The sequence below is a fragment of the Rhinatrema bivittatum genome, chromosome 4, assembly GCF_901001135.1.
Source record: "Rhinatrema bivittatum chromosome 4, aRhiBiv1.1, whole genome shotgun sequence".
In the NCBI taxonomy this organism is placed as follows: Eukaryota; Metazoa; Chordata; class Amphibia; order Gymnophiona; family Rhinatrematidae; genus Rhinatrema; species Rhinatrema bivittatum.
In genome coordinates, this window is record NC_042618.1 from 202,735,963 (window position 1) to 202,757,964 (window position 22,002).

Here is a 22,002-nt window from a genome sequence, read left to right on the forward strand (position 1 = left end):
GAAGAAGTGGTGCCATGTTTTGCAGTCTGCACCATCAGAACTGAGGTTGGACTCCATTCTGTTGCACTCTGCTTCACCGATGTATTGAGCCCTGGTGCCATCAGGGCACGTCACCATAGAACCACTTTCACTATCAATGCATGAGCCCTTGACGATTCATGACATCAGACCTCAGATCAGCTGATGCAGCTGTTCATCATGTCAACATATCACTCCCTGGCTCTATCGATGCATTTGACACAGTTGAAGATAGCAGGAGGTCCCAAAGGGGATTTACTTCACTTACCTTCCCCCATTTCCAGAGCAGTATCTATGTTGAGGCTTCTGGAGCATGGACTTCACCTGGAGATGCCAGACCCATATGTTCTGTGATACCAATAGTTTCCATGTATCCACTGGTCCAGTTGCTCCAGGAAAGGGCCCCCTCCTGGAATCCAGAGGCAGTTTCTCAGCAAGGCGAGCCTATATTGATTTTGTAAGAAGATGTCTCTCCCCCAAATCCAGGTCAAAGGACACAGCAGAACTGGTGAAGACTTTCTTTGCCTCACTGGCAGCTAGAGACAAGGATGGCACTCGTCAACCTCACTTGTCCAGAGGGTCAGATTTGTTTCCCCAGGGGGAGTCTCTCTCGCCTCCATGCCGAAAGAGGCCCATCAGAGATCCCAGAAGTAGAGTCTAGTCCTCGCCATTCTTTCAGTGCGAAGTCCAGCCAGTCTGAGGACATGTCCCAGAAATATCCCCCCTCCCCCCCCCCCCCAACAAGAACTGAGGACCATGCCCTAATCATTGGGTTTGTGTTCTCTCACCTCTCAAATCTAAGGAAGGATCATCAGGGATTCCCTTGTTCCGCATCTGATCCCCTGGAGCACTCTTCACCACCAGACAACCTCTCCTATTCTAAATTCTTGGATAAGTTGAGGAAGGCACTGGGAATTAATGTTCATAAGCACAAAGACCTATGTGCTGGAGTCTCTGGATTTCTCCGGATCCTGGAAACTCCAGCTGAAGCCACATTGAGCCCATGAAGTTAGCATGTGGCACATTTAAAACTAATCTGAGAAAGTTCTTCACTCAACGCACAATTAAACTCTGGAATTTGTTGCCAGAGGATGTGGTTAGTGCAGTTAGTATAGCTGTGTTTAAAAAAGGATTGGATAAGTTATTGGAGGAGAAGTTGACTTAGAAAATAGCCACTGCTATTACTAGCAATGGTAACATGAAATAGACTTAGTTTTTGGGTACTTGCCAGGTTCTTATGGCCTGAATTGGCCACTGTTGGAAACAGGATGCTGGGCTTGATAGACCCTTGGTCTGACCCAGTATGGCATGTTCTTAGGTTCTTATCCTGCCAGATTTTCAAATAAGAATATGGGGAAAATCCAGCATCATGCCCCCAGTAGCCAGGAAGCTGGACCTTAAGCACATATTTCAGCAAATCTCAGAGTTTAGGGTAGTCCAGCTAGCACACCAGTCAGTCATAGTGTAATTATCGCTGAAATGAGCAAAGAAGAAAAGGATTTTCTCCAACATTCTACCAGGCAAAGACCTTAGACTGTTGGACAATTTCAGGAAAAAGGTTTTTCAGAGATCAGTGTCCACATCATGGCCCACCAATTTTACATGTTGCAGTACTTGCACAATTGCAACGAAAAAACTGAAGTCCTATTAGAGTAGAGGGAAAGAGACCAGTCAGAATATCTGCAGGTGCTTTGAGATGCAGAAGAGTGTAAATGTTATCTTCTCTGCTCAGTATACAAATCATTTGATACCACAGCCAGATCATTGGCCGTGGCCATTAGAGCATGCCGAATGGCTAGGTTGAAACCAATCTTTCTTTTCATTTTTGAAAGGTTACATGCACAAAAATGTATGCACTATGAGTCAGTATAATGCAAATAACATTGGGTTTTCTTGCACACATTATATTTTGCCATGTGTGTGAAGGTTGCGACCTGTGTGCATGCATACATGCACTCAATTCAGAGTCTTTTCATGATCCTGGGCTCAATTTGCCTTAGGTTCACCAACTACCTTAGTGGTTAAGATTCTCATCTTTGCCTTCCCTGCTGACCCTGGTTCAGTCTACGCTGGTGCCTTCCCTGACATCTGACTGGTCTCAATTAAGCAAAGAACATGAAAATGTGAGGCTTGCATTTTTAAAATGTTCAGTGCCAATGCTAGGGTAGCACATCAGAAGCATTTAAAGTGATCATGTATGTGCTCAGTTGACACAGCTGAAATACATCCTCCACCTCTTTGTGACGATGACCAGCAGCCTATTGAAAAGAGGAAGGAAGAGCAAGTGGCAGCACTTAATACTGTACATAAGAAGATAAGAATTGCCATACTGAATCAAACCGAGGATCAATCAAGCCAAGTATCCTGTTTCTAATAGTGGCCAATCCAGGTCACAAGTACCTGGTAAGATGCCCAGGGATAAGCAGTGGCTTTCCCCAAGTCTACCTGGTTAAATCTGGTTGAACTTTTCCTCCAAGAACTTGTCCTAATCTTTTTTAAACCCAGCTATGCTAAATGCATTTATCACATCCTCTGGCAATGAGTTCCAGAGCTTAATTGTGGGCTGAGTGAATAAATATGTTCTCCAATTTGTTTTAAATGTGCAATTTACTAACTTCATGGAATGTCCCTAAGTCTTTGTATTTTGTGAAAGAGTAAACAACTGATTTACATTTGCCCTTTCTATTCCAGTCATAATTTTACAGATTTCTATCATAATCCCCTTCAGCTATCTCTTATCAATGTTGAACAGCCCTAACCTCTTTAGCCTTTCCTTATAGGGAAGACATTCTATCTACTTTATCATTTTGGTCACCCTTCTTTGAATCTTTTCCAATTCAGCTACATTGTTTTGAGATGCGGTGACCAGAACTGTACATGGTACTCCAGGTGTGTTCTCACTATGGAGCAATAACAGAGCTGTTATGACATTCTCTGTTTTTTCTCCATTCCCTTCTTAATTCCTAACATTCTTTTAACATTTTTGACCAACGCCGAACACTGAGCCAAGGATTTCAAAGTATTGTCCATAATGATGCCTAGATTCTTTCTCTGAATGTTAACTCATAATATGGGACCTAAGATTGTGTAACTACAATTTAGATTACTTTCCCTATGTGCATCACTTTGCACTTATCCACATTAAATTTCATCTGCCATGTGATGGGGGGAGGCCCTGACAGAGAGCGTATGTGTGAGAGAAAGCATGGGTAGTGGAGAGCCTGTGTGTGTGAGAGAGAAAGAGAGAGAGCATGTGGGAGTGGAGAGCTTGTGTGTTCGTATGAGTAAGAGAGAGCATGTGGGCGTGGGAGAGTGCATGTGAGAGAGAACATGTGAGAGCTTCTGTATGTAAGAGGAAGTGGGAGTCTGCATGTGAGAGCATGTAAGAACAAGAGCCTGTGTTTGTGCATGGGAAAGTGAGCCTGTATGTGAGAGAGATTATATGAAAGTGAGAGCCTGTGTGGGAGTGGGAGTCTTCATGTGTGAGAGAGTATGTCAGTTTGGCAGCCTGCGTGAAAGAGGGAGCCTGTGTGTTGTGAGAGAGAGATTTGAGAGTGGGAGTCTGTGAGAGAGACCTATGTGAGTGAGAGCTGTGTGTATGAAAGAGAGAACATGTGAGAGAGCCTGTGTGTGTGTGTGTGTGTATATTTGAGAAAGGAAGGAAAGAAAAAAGGAAGAGAGAAAAAAAACAGAATGAAAAAAGGAATTAGGAAATGACAGACAAGGAAAACTTGTGGAAAAAATAAACCAGGATCAACTGATGAGAAACATAAGATCAGACAACAAAGATTAAAACATTGTTATTTTGACTTTCAGCAATTGGAATATGCTATCTTTGGGAATGCGTATTTCTTATATATTTGTATTTTGCTTTTTATTTAGTATTCCACTGTAAACAAAGTTTGATTTCAAAGGCTTTCCATTTCAGTTTTGTCTGCATGTTTCTGTTTCTAATTTGTGGTTGCTTATTCTGTATTAGTTAAGGGTCTATCTGTATTCTGCATGTATGACTGAGGTGCAGTATTAATGCTAGCATGTAGTTTCTCTGAAGGGATATGTAGCAGTCTGGTTATTCTGTTTGCCTAGTAGGTGGTTTATTAGTGTTCTAGGGCCTGGTGCAATATTTGCATTGCTAACCTTTCATAGATAAGGTTGCTGCTGTTTGAGTCCTGAGAGTTAGTGCTATTATGGTATGGTGTGGCAAAGTTCCAAGTTTTTGTTTTGTTTTTTTTAAAGGGTTTGGCAGTGGGAAGGAGTTTGTTTTGCTGATACTGAGGTGATCAGAATTTGAATATATTTTTTGTGCATGTTGGGTTCTGAGATGAACTATATTAGTTCTGTTCTGCACCTACTACAAATCTTAAGTTGTTATGCTTATTATGATTATTGCTGTTTTATTGTAGTTAAGATATTCTCTGCATTTTTCTAGAAAAATAATTCATAAAAGAATACATTGTTTTATTTTGTGATTGACTGGATCTGATGTTTCTGTTAAGTGCTCTTTATTTACTTTTTAAATGATGTGTATTTATAAACTGCAATAAATATAAAATAAATTAATACAGAATAATAGGGCATTTTTAATAATAGTAAGTGCTTGAAATAATTGACTGAAAGTATTTTAGTGTGTCACTCATGATGCATGATGGCTGTTGCCGACTATTTAGAAATCCATTGTCAGGTGCACTCTAAGGAGGTAATTGTCAGAGGAGTTACACGTGTAAATGTAACATACTGTCGTAGCAATTTTCAAAAGCTAATTACACATGTAAAGTGTACTTACACATGTAAAACCTATGGATAATTCAATAGTATATATTGTATCAATTTTCAAAAGCCCACTTACATGGGTAATGTGCATTTACTCATGTAAAACCAATTTTATTCATCTAAATCTTTTTGAAAATTCAATTTTAAGGCATTATTTATCAATAGGAGTACAACTAGTAGGACTTAGACCTGTATGCCTACTGCCCGCCCTTGTTAAATTTGGGCCCCCCCAAAAAATATCAGTTCTTGCTACACCACTGCTCCTGAATCTAATTATTCACCCTCATCCCATGACCCCTCGTTCCAGAGCTTCCTTTCCATTGAAAGAGGCTCACTTGGAGGTATTTTAATGTCTCTATAATATCTCCCTTTTTCCACCTTTCCTCTGAGGTATACATGTTTAGATCTTTAAATCGGTCCCCATATGCTTTACAGCAAAGACCACTGATTATTTTAGTAGCCACCCTCTAGACCGATACCATCCACTTTAAATCCTTTTGAAGTTGCGACCTCCAGAATTGCACCCAATATTCCAAATGAGATCTCACCAGGAATTTATACAGGGGCAATAGCATCTCCTTTTTTCTGCTGACCATTCCTCGCCCTATGTACCCAAGCCATTGGTGCAAGAAGATTAACTTGGCTTAGAGTTTCAGGGCTTCATGAGGATGTACATGAAAATTTGCTGATGTCCATTATACAGGGTAATCCCTTTGGAGAAAAAGTGAAAGAAACAGTAGACCTTATTAAAGATCATTATATGGCTCTATTTACATTATCAGCGACAATGATGGAACAATCTTCTACATCTAGGAAGCCTCAGTACTATAAAAGGCATACTTTTATTTATTTTTTTAATTTATTAATCGCCATTCATAAGGCTTTAAGTGATGTACAGTAAAATTTAAAAATAAATTTAAATGAGGGAGGGACATCAGGTTATGCTGTTAAAGAGGAAGCTGTCATATGTTTTTTATTGGAACTTTGGAGTGAAGACTCTACTTCAGCAGTAAACTGAACCACAATGTTGTAATGTTGCTGTGGCCCAGCATATCTGAGTATCTGATGGTGGTGGCAATGTCACGAAACAGGTAACCAAATCAGTACAGTTAAGGCATGTACCCACCCTGTACATGGTACCCATAACTTCCCTCCTCCCCAACTCCTACTCACCTGCCCACTATGCACCACAATTATATCAGCCATCAAACTTTCATAATTAACTACTGCACTTCACAGCCTAGAAGAAAGTGAGTCAACAAATGTATTATAGATTTTTAAGAACTTCTGGTATCGCACTACCATACTTCGAAGAAAGGACATCTTTTCCATTATCATTAATTTATGAATTTAAATTCTCCACATAGTTAGATTTGGAGGGACTTTATAGATCCGTTGTGTCACAATACATTATACAAGACTTTTGCATGAACAGTAAGAAGTCAACATCATGCAAGTCATAACTGTGAAACTTATCTAACAAACCCAATTTGCAATCCATATGTATTGTGTGACCTGCTTGGTAAGAAATAAGTTGAAATACTTCTTCCCAAAAAGTTTAATAAATTTATGAGTCCATATGCAATGAAAATAGGTTCCATCCATGCTACAACACTTGGGTCATTGCCCTGATTATGAAACCTTGGCCTTCTTAGCGTGCAGGAAGTAGATATATAGTCTGTGCTGAAATTTAAACTGAGTTTCTTGCAAATTTGCACTTTATACCAACTCATACATATATTCCAGAGAGCATCACAAATCCTGAATTTGCTTGCCAATATCCTTTGACCATTTCTTTGTGATAGGGCAAATTGGATCCACATCAAGCTCACTCACCAGATTTTTGTATAGTATTGAGAGTAAACCAGTTTAGGGCCAAAGCTTCACAACATCCCCCTCAAAATTAACTGCTTGAAAAGTGTCCCTTCTATTTTTAATAGCAAGTCAATATAGTGTCGCATTTGCAAATAAGCATAAAAATCCTTATGCTCCAATCCAAATTTCTCCTTTAAATATTGAAAAGAACTGACACCTTCCCTAGAGTCTAGCAACACTTGTCCAATATTTTTAAGGCCTTTAACTTCTCACCCATGAAAAACTGCATTTTCTAACCCCAGCCTGAAGGATTTATTTCCTCTGATGGTAAGGAAAACAGACACTTTGTGGGACAATCTATATTTCTTCCTCACCCAACTCCAAACTTGACTTATAGGAGTAAACAACTGACTTGTTTTGATTATTGGGGAAAGCTCTGAGGGCAGAATATATGGCAACAACAGGGGACAGAATCTGACCCTATACCATTTAGCCAGTCCCTTACTACATGTATTAAACACACCACATTATATAGCCAAAGACTGGGAAATACCATATCTTATATACAGAACTGTAGAGCATTATATAGCCCAAAACAGGCATTAATACGGCTGCTTTCTATCATGTCCCTCAGCTGATAATAGTTTGCAAAAACTCAGCTGCCTTCAGATTGTTGCTGCCTGCCTATGCTCAGATGTGCTCAGCATACTGGAACATCATCAGATATTTATTGCACATTGGTGTGATGATACCTGATGTCTACTCCACAAAGAACACATCCTAAGAGTCATATTCTATTTTGCTGGTGAAATAATGTGTATAAAATTACTTTTTTGAAAAGCGATTTTAACTAGGAAGCTAAATAAATCTGATCTGGAATATGTGGAGCAGACAAGCAACCTAAAGGTCTCAAAGGTATAAAATGATCATCTTTAGAAAAACATAAAGAATCACTAGGATATTTCTTTGTTAATGGAAAGAAAAGCTATTATAGTCCAGCAGAGGTGTTTGGCCTTTTTACTCTGATGAGATGATTCATGCTTATTCCCAGGTTCCCCCTCTTTGCCAGATAAATATCGCCACAGTCGGGAGATGGTGATGCTACTGCCGGCTCATCGGGACCGGCCAAGCAGCGCCATGTACCCCACAGCTATCATGGAAAATGGACAGGTAACAGATTCACCGCTCCTGCCCTGTGCACCAAATACCAAGCCCCGTTTCCACAGCTGTGGTGTGCATGTGTCCAGAGGGAGCAGCTTCCGGGGCAAGGCAGCAAGCTTCAGAAACAAAGTAAGAGTGTGTATGTGTGTGAGTATGTGTGCATGTGTGTGCCATGCTGCATGGCTGAAAGTGGTGTTTGTGCAAATGGATGTGCAAAAGCATGCAAACGTGTGTTTATGTGAGCATATATGTAAGTGTGCTTATAGTGGTATGTTACTTAGTAGCTGTAACAGAAAACATGCTCATGTGTGCTTAACTTTGTGGTTGTAAAGGCAGAAAATGTGACTAACTTTCAGGCTGATGCAATATTGGCGCTCATTAAACGGGCTGTCGTGATTGAGCGCCTGCTCCCTTAACATGTGCCGATCCACCTCTCCGGGGCGCCCAATGCAAAATGCAAATGGGCTGCCGTGGTAAAAGGAGGCACTACGGGAAATTATGCGTCCCTAGCGCTTCCTCAGCAGCGGGCACCCAGAAGAGGTGGCTGTCAGCGGGTTAGGAAAATGGACACTCAATTTACGAGCGTCCCTTTTCCTAGCCTCTGCTCAGCCACAGATTAGGAAAATGGACACTCATTAATTGAGCGTCCCTTTTCCTAACTTGACCGCTGGCACCTTTTTTTTTTTTTTTTTTTTTTTTTTTTTGGGGGGGGGGGGAGGGGCATTTCAAATTCTTTAGTTCCTCCAACTTAATATCGCCACAATATTAAGTCAGAGGAAGTACAGAAAAGCAGTATTTTCTGCTTTTCTGTACACTATTTGGGCTTCTCCAAATTTAACGCCTGCTTGGAGCAGGCATTATTTTTTGGCAAGTAAAAATGTGTGCGTCAGGCGCAGATTTTGTTTTGGCATCGGGGGGAATAGGTAATAGCCTCATCAACATGCATTTACATTTGATGAGCACTATTACCTAAGGGGCGGATTTTAAAAGGAGCGCGAATAGTCTACTTTTGTTTGCGCTCCAGGCGCAAACAAAAGTACGCTGGATTTTAGTAGATACGCGCGGAGCCGCGCGTATCTGCTAAAAACCTGGATCGGCGCGCGCAAGGCTATGGATTTTGTATAGCCGGCGCGCGCCGAGCCGCGCAGCCTACCCCCGTTCCCTCCAAGGCCGCTCCGAAATCGGAGCGGCCTCGGAGGGAATCCTCTAACGCCCTCCCCTCACCTTCCCCTCCCTTCCTCTACTTAACCCACCCGCCCGGCCCTGTCTACACCCCCCCTTACCTTTGTTGGGGGATTTACGCCTCCCAGAGGGAGGCGTAAATCCCCGCGCGCCAGCGGGCCTCCTGCGTGCTGGGCCGCAACCTGGGGGCGGGTACGGAGGGCGCGGCCACGCCCCCGGACCGCCCCAGGCCGTAGCCACGCCCCCGTACCCGCCCCCAAAACGCTGCCGACACGCCCCCGAAACGCCACGACGACCGGGCCCGCCCCCGACACGCCCCCCTCTGAGAACCCCGGGACTTACGCGAGTCCCGGGGCTCTGCGCGCGCCGGTAGGCCTATGTAAAATAGGCTTCCCGGCGCGCAGGGCCCTGCTCGCCTAAATCCGCCCGGTTTTGGGCGGATTTAGGCGAGCAGGGCTCTTAAAATCTGCTCCTAAGCGCGCAACTGGAAGTGCGTTTTGGACTCTCTAATCCCCATTTTGCATCAGGGGTTATGAGCGTTGAGCCGTTCGCTGCGGACAGCGCATGGTACTGCATCGGCCTGACTGTAAGAGAGTGAGCAAATGAATGTGTATGCTTAAATATGATGGTGAAATGATTGTTTGTAATGGCGATGACTAGGAAGACCTGTTTGTGTGTCTGTGTTGTATGTTTGTAACTTTGCTTTTGTATGACTTTCTGGTGGTAAGTGAAGAATGTATGTATGTTTATAACTTTGTTTTTATGAGTGTATGTTTGTAACTGTTGTGGGAGTGTGTGTACATTGATAATTGTGTATGTGTGTGTGTACATTGATAACTGTGTATGTGTGATTGTAATATAATCAAGTGTGTGTGTTTATCTTTGTATCATTGTTGTGAGTGTGAAATTGTGTAGGTGTTGCCCTCTCCCTTCAGCACAATGTGAGCTTTAAGTCTGTGTCTCAAGATACTGCATTAGCTAAGCTGTTGTTGCTGGTAGATTCCATCTTGATCTCTGTTCTGTCCTCTTTCCCTCACAGCCTTCAAATTTCCAGCGTGCTTTGATCCAGCAGGCCATAGGATCCTGTAAACCCTGCAGTGACCCTAATCTTTCTGTGGCTGAGAAAGGTAAAGATCTTCTTTCACCTATATCATCACATCATATAGTACATAACAGGTTAGGGCAAAGGAACCAGTGTATAAGGGTTTCAGAACTGCCTTCCACATTATAGGATCACTTAATATGTAGAGATCTTAATATTCACACTCACTCCTTTGTTTAGGAAGTAGCTTTATAGAAAGTTATATCCTGTTTAAGTCCAGGAATTGTGGTGCTGTGTTGTAGGGAAAGTGGAGCCATTTGGCAATAGTGATCATAACATAATCGCTGGATGGAGAATAACAAAAATACAATAGTAGCATTTAACTTTAAAAAAAGAGACTATGATATTATGAAGAAATTATTTAGAAGAAAATTAAAAGGTGCAGGTGTGAAGGATAAGGTGGGCAATTTTCAAACAGCCTGCAGAGTTGTAAACTGCACTTAACATATTTTCTTGCAAATATTCAAAGAGAAACTACCATGCATGTAGTGAGATCAAACTAGATCTGCCTGTCCTGCCAAAACAGGCAGCTGGTCCTCTCTCATTACATGACTAGTCTTTATCCCCCTTCAGCTTATCCCAATATAAATCCCTTCTCTTATTTTTTTATCTTCATTTCTAGATTGAGTTCTAGTGCATCCTCAGGCAGGGTAATGATTTCCTATAGCATACTGGATTCATCATGTGATGCAAAAGGGATAATGTTTCCACTGTCTCACTCTCATCTCTCCCATTATCATCCTCGAGCACTGAACCTATGTTTCTTTCAGCTGTTCCAGCAGCCCCCAGTAGCTGGAGCCTGGACAGTGGGACACGAGAGACCCTGCCATTCCTTTCAACTCACATCGGCAGTATTTTGGCCCCACCTGTGCCTCCTCGAAGCCTGCCCCATGGTAAGGACATCTTTAGCACCTACATAGGAGAATACCGAACCTTCTATGTGACACAGAATAGATCATGGAGAGGGAATATGACTATAGATAAGGATAAATCTTTTGTTGTAAGGATGCCTATAGATGAGAACAAATAGGACAATTTTGAAATATGCTATGAGTACTTTATACCCATGGGACTGCATGCACATTTTCAAAGAGTGCATCAGTGCATGTGGATTTCCAAATGAAAACCTTATGTGTACTTTTCTGTCCCTGACCCAACTCACTTCAGGTGCCTCACACTTTTAGCATATCTAAAAGAATGAATGCTGTCATCCAGTGTGCATACTTTTAGCCTTATTCATGAGGGGAAAGGGCAATAATCAAACCTTGTTTTTATGTGGCTAAACACAGGTTTAGCCAGGTAAAAACCTTTTGATTATTGTCCCCTATGTGGGTACATGTAAATATTGCTACACCAATAAGCTGATAAGATACTGCTTATGATGACAAATCCCTAAGGAAGTATCAGAAGATAATTAATACCTGGGTGTTTACTACATATGAAGAAGAACCTATAAAATGAGATGGACGAACGTTTCAGCTTGAGGGATACTTTGGGGCATGGAACAGTTCCCAAAGTAAGACTTGGGGGGAAGGGAAGGGACAAAATTCCCCCTCTGAATCTGAGGGGTAGGATATTAAAAACATATAACCATAAAAATACTTCTTCTCTGATCTCTCTCTTCCTTCCAGCTCTTCTCCTGACCCTTGCTGCTCTTACCACTCTTCCCTGAGCCCTCGCTCTGTCTCTCTCCCCCTCCTCAGCTCTTTCCCCAACCTCATCCATTCTCTGGCCTCACATAGTCTCCTGAGCCCTCTCCTCATATTCAGATCTCTGTCTCTTACAGATCCTGCTCAATAGACATCTTGTGTCCAGAATCTTCATCCTAGAAAGTGATGGAGAGGATGTGGCCAGTACCTATGTTGGTTGCAACAGCCCTGGCTTGCTCTGACCCTCCTTCACTCACTGTGACATATGCAGCCCCTTTAAATCTGAACAATTTTGCCTAGTGGCAGGCAGTCTCATGCTGCTAGTGCCTCCACTGATTGGCTGCCAGCTCAAGCATGGGCTTACAAAATGATCTGTACCCCATCTTGAGACTCTGATCCCAACGGCAACCTGCAAAATAGACTAGAACTATAGGAGAGGCACACGACATCTAAAGTAGACACCAGACACTTGGGGATGGAGCTGTATCACTGGTTGGAAAAGACACATCAATGATACATGCCTATTCTGCAGCCCCTGGCTTTGTCCCATGCATACACACACACTCACATCCCGTACACTACCCTGGGAAGAGAGACAGCTTCAGCCCAGAAAGGAGCAAGCCCCTGCATCCCTGTATCTGTCTCACTGCATGGACCCAACATAATGCATTACTGAACAATCTGGCATGACTGTATTGCCCCTGCCTGTGCTGAAAATCAGCTTGCTGGGGCTGATCCTGAGTTCCTGCGACTCCATATCTCACCTTGCCACATTGACTCAAGGGACTCAGTTCTCAGGCTGGAAGAAAGATGCATGGGACCTGGATGGTGGTCCATAGGCTATAGTTTTCTCACTTCTACTATAGTTAGTAGTGTGCGAATGAAAAGTTCTATGATTCTAAAGAGGTGGCTGCACGCTCCGTGCTTGTGTCTATAAAGCACATTGAAGCTCTATGTGCATAGAACATGAGCGTAGCATCCAAAATGCACAGTGGTCCACAGACAACACCAACTTTAAAACGGAGGATGCTGTGCACCACCAACTGCTTGGCAGCCTAAGAAGAGAAGCCCCATTGCAGGGACATAGTGTGCACATCCAGGGGAGTGGCAACAAAGAAGAGGAAGAGGCTCATGAGGCCACTGCCGGCCAAGAAGAGAAGCAGGCCCGGGAGGCACTGGCAGACCCCATCCCATCAGCAGCTGAGAAGACCAGCAGGCCCAGGAGGACGCCAGCGGCCAAAAAGAGAAAGAAACCTGTTCTCCTGCGTCTCTAAGTGTGCCTGCCCTCTGGCATTCAAACCACGTGCTGCCAGTAGGAGCTGAATGCAGATCTCGTACATCACGAGATCAGCATATAGGAAGTGCTAGCCCTGCGAGTTTTGAATACCACAGGGTAGGCACTCAAGGAGCAGAAACAGCAAAAGTGGCTTCCCTTTCTTCTCCCAATGAAGAGCCTGCCTGTGTTTTGTCTTTGTGTGTGTGAGTGAATGGTAGCCTGCAAGGATGTGGGGGGTATGTGTGTGTGAGCGAATGGGAACCTGTCTGCCTGGGTGTGTGTCAGAATGGTAATCTGCCTGGATGTGAGTGTGTGAATTGTAACCTCGTGCGGGAGGATGTGTGTGTGTGAGAATGGGAGCCTGCCTGAGGGGGGTGTATATATGAATGGGGGCCTGCTTGGAGGGAGGAGATATGAATGGGAGCCTGCCTAGAAGTGTATGTGTGTGTGAGAGAGAGAGCGTGTGGGTGTGAGAGTCTGTATGTGTATTTGAGAGAGAGAGGACATGTTGGAGTGAAAGCCTGTGTGTGTGTGTGTGAGGGAGTGTTTGGGATTGTGATAGTGGCAGCCTGTGTGGGAGTGGGAGTCTGCATGTGAGAGAGAGAGCATGTGAGAGCCTGTGTGTTCGTGAGATATCAGGCTTTGTGAGAAAGCATGTAAAAGTGAGAGCCTGTGTGTGTCTATGGTGGGGAATGGGAGCCTGCATGTGAGAGACAGCATGTGAGAGTGAGAGCCAGTATGTGTATGTATGTATGGGAGTGGGAACCTGCATGTGAGAAGAGCAAGAGCCTATGTGTTTGTTTATGAGAGAGCATGTAAGAGCAAGAGTCTGTGTGTGTGTGTTTGTGAGAATGGAAGCCTGCATGTAAGAGCATGTGAGAGTGAGAGCCTGCATGTGAGAGACGGCATATGAGAGTGGGAGCCTGTGTGTATGCAAGAAAGAAAGTGTGTATGTGAGAGCGCGCATGTGAGAGAGATCCTGTGTGTGTGTATGAAGAAGGAAGGAAAGAAGACAGGAGGAGAGAGAAGAAACAAAGAATAAAAGAGATCCTGAAAAAGGAATAAGGACAAGACAGACAAGGGGGAAAAAAGACTGGGACCAACCAATTAGAAAAATAAGATCAGATAACAAAGATAAAAAAAAATATTTTGCCTTTCAGCATTTCGAATATGCTTAATGATGCACAAGAATCATACCTTTTCCGCATTCATTATATATTTATATTTGCTTTTTTTTTTTTTTTTTTTTTTTTAAGTATTCCAGAGTTCACAGAGTCTGGTTTCTCTGGCTTTCCATTTCAGTTTTGCCTGCATGTTTCTGTTTCTAATTTGTAGTCCCTTATTCTGTATTAAGTAAGGGTCTGTCTGTGATGAATCTGTGTGACAGAGGTGCAGTATTTTGACTAGCATGTAGTTTCTCTGTAGGAATTTGTAGCAGTCCAGTTTGTTCTGTTTGCCCAGTAGGTGATGTATTAGTGTTCTAGGGCCTGGTGTATCACAGGCTTTCATAGGCATGTGTGAGGGAGAGAGAGCCTGTGTGTGTGAGCATTTGCATGTATATGAGAGAGGGAATGTGTGGAAGAATGAATGTGTTAATATGTGTGTCTGTATGTGAATGAGAGAAAGAGGAGATAGTTTGTGTGGCCCTACCTCCCTCAAACTTCAATAATCTTAGGGTGAGTGGAAATCAAATGATCCCAGGTATGGGAGCAGGAAATTTAATTATTGGATGTCATTTGATATTTCTATTGTTTTGAAGTATTTTATTGTGTTTTGGGGAAAATATTATAACATCTTTTAATTATTGGATGTTTTATTCATCAGATGTTTTGAAATATTTTATTGGTGTTTAGTAAATATTAGAACAAATGTATGCAAGTTTTTTAAATTATTGAATGTTTGTCAGCTGTTATGACATTTATTCTTTCTGTTAGCATGGTTTTAATATTATGAACAATGTTTTATATCTCTTGATTTTATGGCTTGATGTTTTGCGAGGAATGATGATGTTTCTGATTTTCCATTATTGCACTGCATATACAGTCGGGCTTGTGGCTTCAGTGCAGTTTTTATTGGCATGTTTCTATTTTGTATTTGGTGAGGGTTTGTCTATATTTTAAAGATCCAGTTCTTATGTAACTTGCATTCTTGCTGTGAAATTGATGGTACTTATAGCATTATGACTTTTGCAATATTATGGTCTTCTGTTCCTCATTTCTATTTTAAACAGAAGGTTGCTCTTTGTTATTTATTTATTTATTTATTTGAGCTTTTTCTATACCGGCATTCGTGATGAGTATCACATCATGCCGGTTTACAATAAACAAGGGGGTGTAATAATAGGTTACAATAAAAAAGAACAAATAACAGGTGCAGAGCGAAACAATTGCAGTTACAATAAAACAGGGAAATGCAAAACTGGGAGCAGAGAAAAGCGATAGGAATTTAACAGAATACATTTACCAAACTTTAACAGAATGTATTTACTAGGTTATGCCATTTGCAATGTTATAGTTTACTGCGTTAGGGTAATGACTGAAAGTTGGTTAGTGGTAAGTTAGGGTTCATTCGGTGTCTGGAAAGGCTTTTTTAAATAACCACGTTTTGAGTCTTTTCCTGAATGTTGGGAGGCAGGGTTCCTGCCGCAGATCCGGTGGGATGGAGTTCCATAGAGGAGGTCCTGCTGTGGAGAATGCCCTGTCTCTGAAGGTTATATAATGGGAGGTTTTGGAGTGAGGTACCTGTAGTACTCTCTTATGGGTCTGGAGGAGGTATGTTTTCTGAAAGGGATTTGTAGATTAAGCGGAGCGTATTGATGGATAGCTTTGTAGATTGTGGTAATGGACTTACATATGATTCTATAATAAATTGGCAACCAATGTAGGTCTTTGAGGATTGGAGAAATGTGATCTCTTCTCCGTGTATTTGTCAATATTCTGGCTGCCGTGTTTTGAACCATCTGAAGAAGTTTAGTGTGCGATAATTAATAATAATTGTTAATTTCATTTGCATGCAGAAAGCGGTTTTGAATGCTCTTGCAGAAAATATTTTTTTATTCACATGTTTTATGTGAAGAATGTTTATTAACGGAATAATACACTAAATGTTCATACATACAATAACAATTTTTCAGTTTTCAATATCAACCCACATGCTGTACAACATCATCTAATCTATTCATTAGACCAATGTCCAGATATGAGCAATTCCGTATGGCAATATCCCTTAGAAAAACATACCCCGTGGTTCCTGTCCACCTCCCCGCCATTACAGCTCATGTCTGGCACCGTGTTCTGGTACGCCAGACAGTAACATGGAAGCAAAAAGAATCACATCGTAGGGCACCTCTGCCCACCCCCCTGCCTCACATCCTCCCATCTGTATATATTACCTGACTTTGTAAACACCATCGATGGCTAGCTGGTACCGAGTCACTGCCACACTCGGGTATCGACAATGAAAGTAAACTTCCTGATAAATGTCAAAAAACCTATCTAGGATGATAATAGGAAAACCAGGGGGACCCTGCATGGCAGCAAAAAAAGAATTGCAAAAAAAAGTAGAAGTTGAAAAAGTAGGCCAAAAAGTTGGCAAAGTTAGGTTCTCACCTGACCACAAGACAACAGGCACCGTGGAAAAGAAGAGACTGAAGGGGACCTAGCATGGTCGCATGGTATAATCCATGCCGGAGCATGCTCAATGAGGCTCAGTCAAAGTTCTAGAAACTTTGACATAAGTTTTCCGTTCCAGGCTGCATCCAGTGATGTCACTCATGTGTAAAGACTCCATCCTGCTTGTCCTCGGAGAAAACCTTTACGCTTTTCTTTAGTTACTCTGGCCAAATCAGCAAGTATTCTAACAAGTTGATCATAAAAAAAGGAAATGTATATTCCGGAAATAAGCCACATAACCTTACTCAAGTCTGCCTGAGAAATAAAGGAGACCAACATGGTTCCCCTTTCCAAAATTTCATGACCAGAGTTCTTTAAATAGTTTGTCACATCAAATGGTGAGGAATGGGAAGGCAAATTTGGCAATACATTGTGACAAGAAATACAGAAGTACATTTCTGATAATAGGTGGTCTTCCATCCAAGTACTAATCAGGCTCAACCCTGCTTAGCTTCTAAGATGAGACAAGATCAGCACACTCAGGGCGGCATGACCATAGGCCATGTAGAAGTAAGCCAGAGAATAGGGAGGCAGCATGTTATCTTTGTTTACAGGTTCCGCAAGCACTTTATAGGCACAAGCACTAAGAGTGCAGCCACCTCCTGAGAGATACAGAGTTTCTATCCAGGGGCATAGGGTGACTGCTGAAGTTGGCATTTCTACTACCAGGTGCCCTAAAACACAGTACACACACTCCTACATTACCCTTGTGAGCACTACTTTCTTTGATGCAAAACGTATATCAATTTTATGCTTCCAGCAACCCAATCCTTAGATGGAAAATTAGCTAAGTCAATCTCTTAAAATAATCACCTGATCTACTAACAGCAGTTACATTAAAATGTGAGGGGGTCACGTGATGCCATACACCGAGAAGGACGTGGTGAACTCGGCTCTGGGTCTCCCCCTGCCGCATTCCCTTTTATTTTTGTAACTTATAATTTTTTTCTGCCCCATCCGCTGTCAGCTTACCTTCGGTATCCTAGGTAGGCGATTTGGAACGGCATGTCCACTTGCTTAACCCAGAAGGACCACGATAAAGACAAGCCCTGGCAAGATGGTGGGCATGTCAGAGGATGCGGCTTCTTCCTTGATTGCCGCTGCTATGGTGGACGAACTGAAAAAGGCAGTGATGGCTGCCCTGGAACCAGAATTTCAAAACATTTGTGACAAACTGGAAGAGGTGATGGCCCACATGGCGTTGACGGACACCAGGATCAGCAACCTGGAAACCCAAGTCTCTAATAATCAGGATACAGTGGCGACCCATGGTACAGAGCTGGGTTAGTTAAAAATAGCGCTGCAACAGCAAGATGAACGGTTGGAGGACCTTGAGAACTGGTCCCGTCGCAATAATTTGCGCTTTCTTGGACTACCAGAAGCCCTCAGCGACCCAGAATTTCCTACTTTTCTAGAATCCTGGCTCACCAAGGATCTGGGCCTAGATCTTACACGGGGCCCTCTTAGGATAGAGACGGTGTATCGCATGGGCCCATGGAAGGAAAAAAAAACAATAGACCACGGGTGGTAATAGCCCGTGTCTTGGACTTTGCCAATAAGATGGCCATTTTGCAGGCTTTGCGGACCGGACGAAAGCTTACTTATGATGGGAAACCTAGAATAGTCTTGAAACTGGTGTTTCAAGACTATTCAGCTAAATTATCCCTACAGCGCAGAGAGTTTTCACCAGCCCCAAAGCCCCAACCAACGCCTCAATCAATGAAAAGCGATGGGGTTTTGACTGGATAGTAGAGAACATAGTCCAGTTACCCATACCCATAGCGATGGATCTGCTGGTCAGAGGAAAGCTTTGGTTCTTTGTGAAATGTTGGTCCAGTGAAACCTCAGACCAGTGGGTTCTTTCCATCGTCTGCCAATGGTACCAATTGAACTTATTAGATACCTCACCAAATTATACTCTGAGCCCGTTCTGGGGACTGGTAGTGCATCAGGAGGTACTAGGAGAGGAATTGTCCTCCCTCTTAATAGCCAGAGTGGTCAAACCCGTTCAACCAAAGCAAAGAGGGTGGGGATTTTACTCCTGGTATTTCCTGATGCCAAAGAAAACAGGAGGACTCCATCCCATCCTAGACCTAAGGGCATTGAACAAATTCATCAAAAAATAAAAGTTAAAGGTGGTTTCTCTAGGCACTTTGATTCCCTTCTTGCAAAAAGGGAACTGGCTATGCTTCCTGGATCTGAAAGATATGTTCACACATATCGAGATCTTTCTAAGTCACCAGAAGTATCTCTGATTCATGGTGGGAAAACAGCATTCCAATATCCCGTGCTGCCTTTTGGGCTCACAGCCCCATGTGTCTTTATGAAATGCCTGGCCATGGTGGCAGCGCACCTTTGCGGACTGGAAGTTCATGTTTTCCCTATCTGGATGATTGGCTGGTCAAGAACACCTCTCAGGCAGGGGCCAACAAATCCATGTACTCGCCCTTCTGGGTCCTGGAGACACTAGGCTTCATCATCAACTACCCGAAGTCCCATCTCAGCCTGTCACCTCAATTGGACTTTATTGGAGCCCAGCTAGACAAGGCTAACACCAAGGGCTTCTTGCCTTGACAAAGGGCCATCAACCTGATGACCATCGTGGCAGGGATTCAACAGAGCCAGCAGGCATCAGCTTGGCACATGTGAGGCTGTTGGGTCATATGGCAGCGACAGTTCATGTCACTCCCTTGGCATGTTTATTTATGTGAAAGGCCCAATGAACTCTGAGGTCGCAGTGCCGTCAAGCCACACAGGACCTCCAGGATCGCATATTAGTCACTTCATCTCTCTCTTTGTCCTGGTGGCAAGTAATTTCAAATATGGTATGGGGGATTACCTTTCAAAGTCCTACCCAAATTGTCCTGACCACAGATGCATCCACCCTGAGTTGGAGAGCTCATGTAGATGGGCTCCACACTCAGGGTCTATGGTCCACCCAGGAACAACTTTATCAAATAAATTTCTTGGAGCTCCAGGTGATCAGGTATATACTATGAGCTTTCAGAGATTGGCTGTCTCAACAAAATTGTCGTGATACAAACCTACAATCAAGTAGCAATGTGGTATGTCAACAAGCAGGGAGGTACAGGAGCGTACCTCCTAGGCAGGAAGCGGTCCACATCTGGTCATGGGCCCTCTTCCACAGATTGGTGCTTAGGGCCATGTACCTGGCCGGAATGGAGAACATAAAAGCGAACAGACTAAGTTGCACCTTCAGACCCTACGAATGGTCTCTGGACCCAAGGGGTTCCAAATCGGATCTTCCACCTTTGGGAAAGCCCCGATTTGGATCTCTTCACAGCCCCTTGGAACAGGAAGGTTCTTCAGTTCTGCTACCTATACAGGACATGTGGCAAACCAGCCTCATTTGCCCTCACCCAGCATTGGGGCTGGGGTTTCCTGTATGCATATCTTCAGGCTCAACTGGTAGCGAAGACTCTCCTGAATGTTCATGAGGACAAAGGAACTATGATCCTCTTAGCCCCTCATTGCCCAAGCCAGGTCTGGTTTCTGCTTCTCAGGGAGATGTCCATCTGGAAACCAATCTGATTGGGGCTTTCCCCAGATCTCATCAACAGGAGTGAGGCAGACTGCGACATCCCAACCTCCTGTCGCTTACAGCTTGGATGTTTAGAGGTTAATATTGCAACCACTTGATCTCTCGGAAGATGTGTCTCAGGTCCTGGTGGCTTCCAGAAAAACTTCTGCTATAAAGTCCTATGGACTGAAGTGGAGGAGGTTTTCTGTGTGGAATGAGCAGAAAGCCTTAGATCCATTTTCCTGCTCCCCACAAAAACTGCTTGACTACCTTCTACACCTGTTGGAGGCTGGCTTGAAGACCATCAATCCAGTGGGAGCACTGAGAGGAGAGGATCACCTTGCTGGTGGCTGGAAAGAATCAGTATTTGGAAAAATTTGTAATTACTTAAAAGTACTGGGGAGAAGTAAACTATCAGGGTATATTTTTTTAGTGTGTTTTGTGTGTTTTGTTTTAAATAAGTAGTCTGAAAGGCCGGCAACAAACAGAAGTTTGTGTGTTTTGCTTTAAATAGGTAGTCAGAAAAGCAGGCAACAAACAGAAGTTTCTGTATTTGTATTTCCCAAACCTCCCATCCCTTACTCATCTGTTAATTTATAGGCAGGTGTCACTTTCACACTTAAAAAATATATATATATAAAAAAAATAGTTTTAAATAAAATCAGCTTTTTAACTTAAACTCAGAAATTCCCCACATCTTATCAAGAGTTTGATCTTTCCCTTGTAGGTCACTACCATATATATAGTGAATACACTAATACATTTAAAGGACCCTAATTGCACGCATTCCTACTCCCACAGCAACCTAAAACTTAACAAGGAACTGAATAAATTTAAGATGAAGGCAGCAGTCCAGCAGCAAGAGGGGGGCCTCCCAGTCTTTTGCATCGAGTGTCACATGTATGATTTTTTACCCGCTAGTGAGAAATTATACGTGTGCATCCAGTGCAAAGTGCTCCTGTCTCTCCGAGAACGAATCCGAGCTCTGGAAGCTAGAGTGGCAGACCTGGAGGAGCTGAGGCAGACAGAGAAGTATATAGATGAGGCCTTCAGGGACATAGTAGCCAAGTCCCAACTCCAGTTTGGCATCCCTGGTGCTGCCTTGGAGAAGGAAGATCTCATGATCAGAGAGCATCAACCTGGTGCAGCAGGAAATGATCCTGTAGCATGGAACTGCTCTCTAGATGGTGTAATGTCCTCTCGCACTGAGGATGTGTCTTCCAAGGCTACTGCCCAGGAGGGAAGGATTAGGTTGGCTGTCATAGTTGCTGATTTGATTATTAGGAATGTAGACAGCAGGGTGGCTGATGGGCATGAGGATCGCCTGCTAACATTCCTACCTGGTGCGAAGATGGTGGACCTCACATATCATCTAGATAGAATTTTAGACATTGCTGGGGAGGAGCCAGCTGTCATGGTATATGTGGGCACCAACGACATAGGAAAATGTGGGATGAGGTTCTGGAAGCCAAACAGGTAGAAAGCTAAAATCCAGAACCTCCAGGGTAGCATTCTCTAAAATGCTCCCTGTTCCAAGTGTAGGTCTCCAGAGGCAGGCAGAGTTCAGGAGTTTTAATAAGTGGATGAGACAGTGGTGCAAAGAAGAGGGATTCAGTTTTGTGAGGAACTGGGGAATCTTTTGGGGAAGGGGAAGTCTTTTCTGAAGGGATGGGCTCCACCTTAACCAGGGTGGAACCAAGCTGCCTAGCCAACCTTTAAAAATAAGATAGAGCAGTTTTAAACTAGAAAAAAGGGGAAAGTTGACAGTTGCTCAGCAGCGCATGGTTCGGAGGGAGGTATCTTCAAATGATACTAAT

At 43.2% G+C, this 22,002-nt stretch overlaps 1 protein-coding gene across 4 annotated transcripts in view; it reads left to right on the forward strand.

The window, feature by feature from the left end:
• The window catches only part of DOCK3 (dedicator of cytokinesis 3), a 1,203,328-nt gene that overhangs the window by 1,160,779 nt on the left and 20,547 nt on the right, over positions 1–22,002 (forward strand). For 3 of the 4 annotated variants that reach the window (XM_029599541.1, XM_029599542.1, XM_029599544.1), the window contains 3 exons: positions 7,655–7,893; positions 9,986–10,073; positions 10,819–10,941. In XM_029599541.1, coding sequence (XP_029455401.1) covers positions 7,655–7,893; positions 9,986–10,073; positions 10,819–10,941 — 450 coding nt within the window. The remainder of the gene's footprint in view (positions 1–7,654; positions 7,894–9,985; positions 10,074–10,818; positions 10,942–22,002) is intronic. The other variant, XM_029599543.1, reaches the window with a different exon arrangement.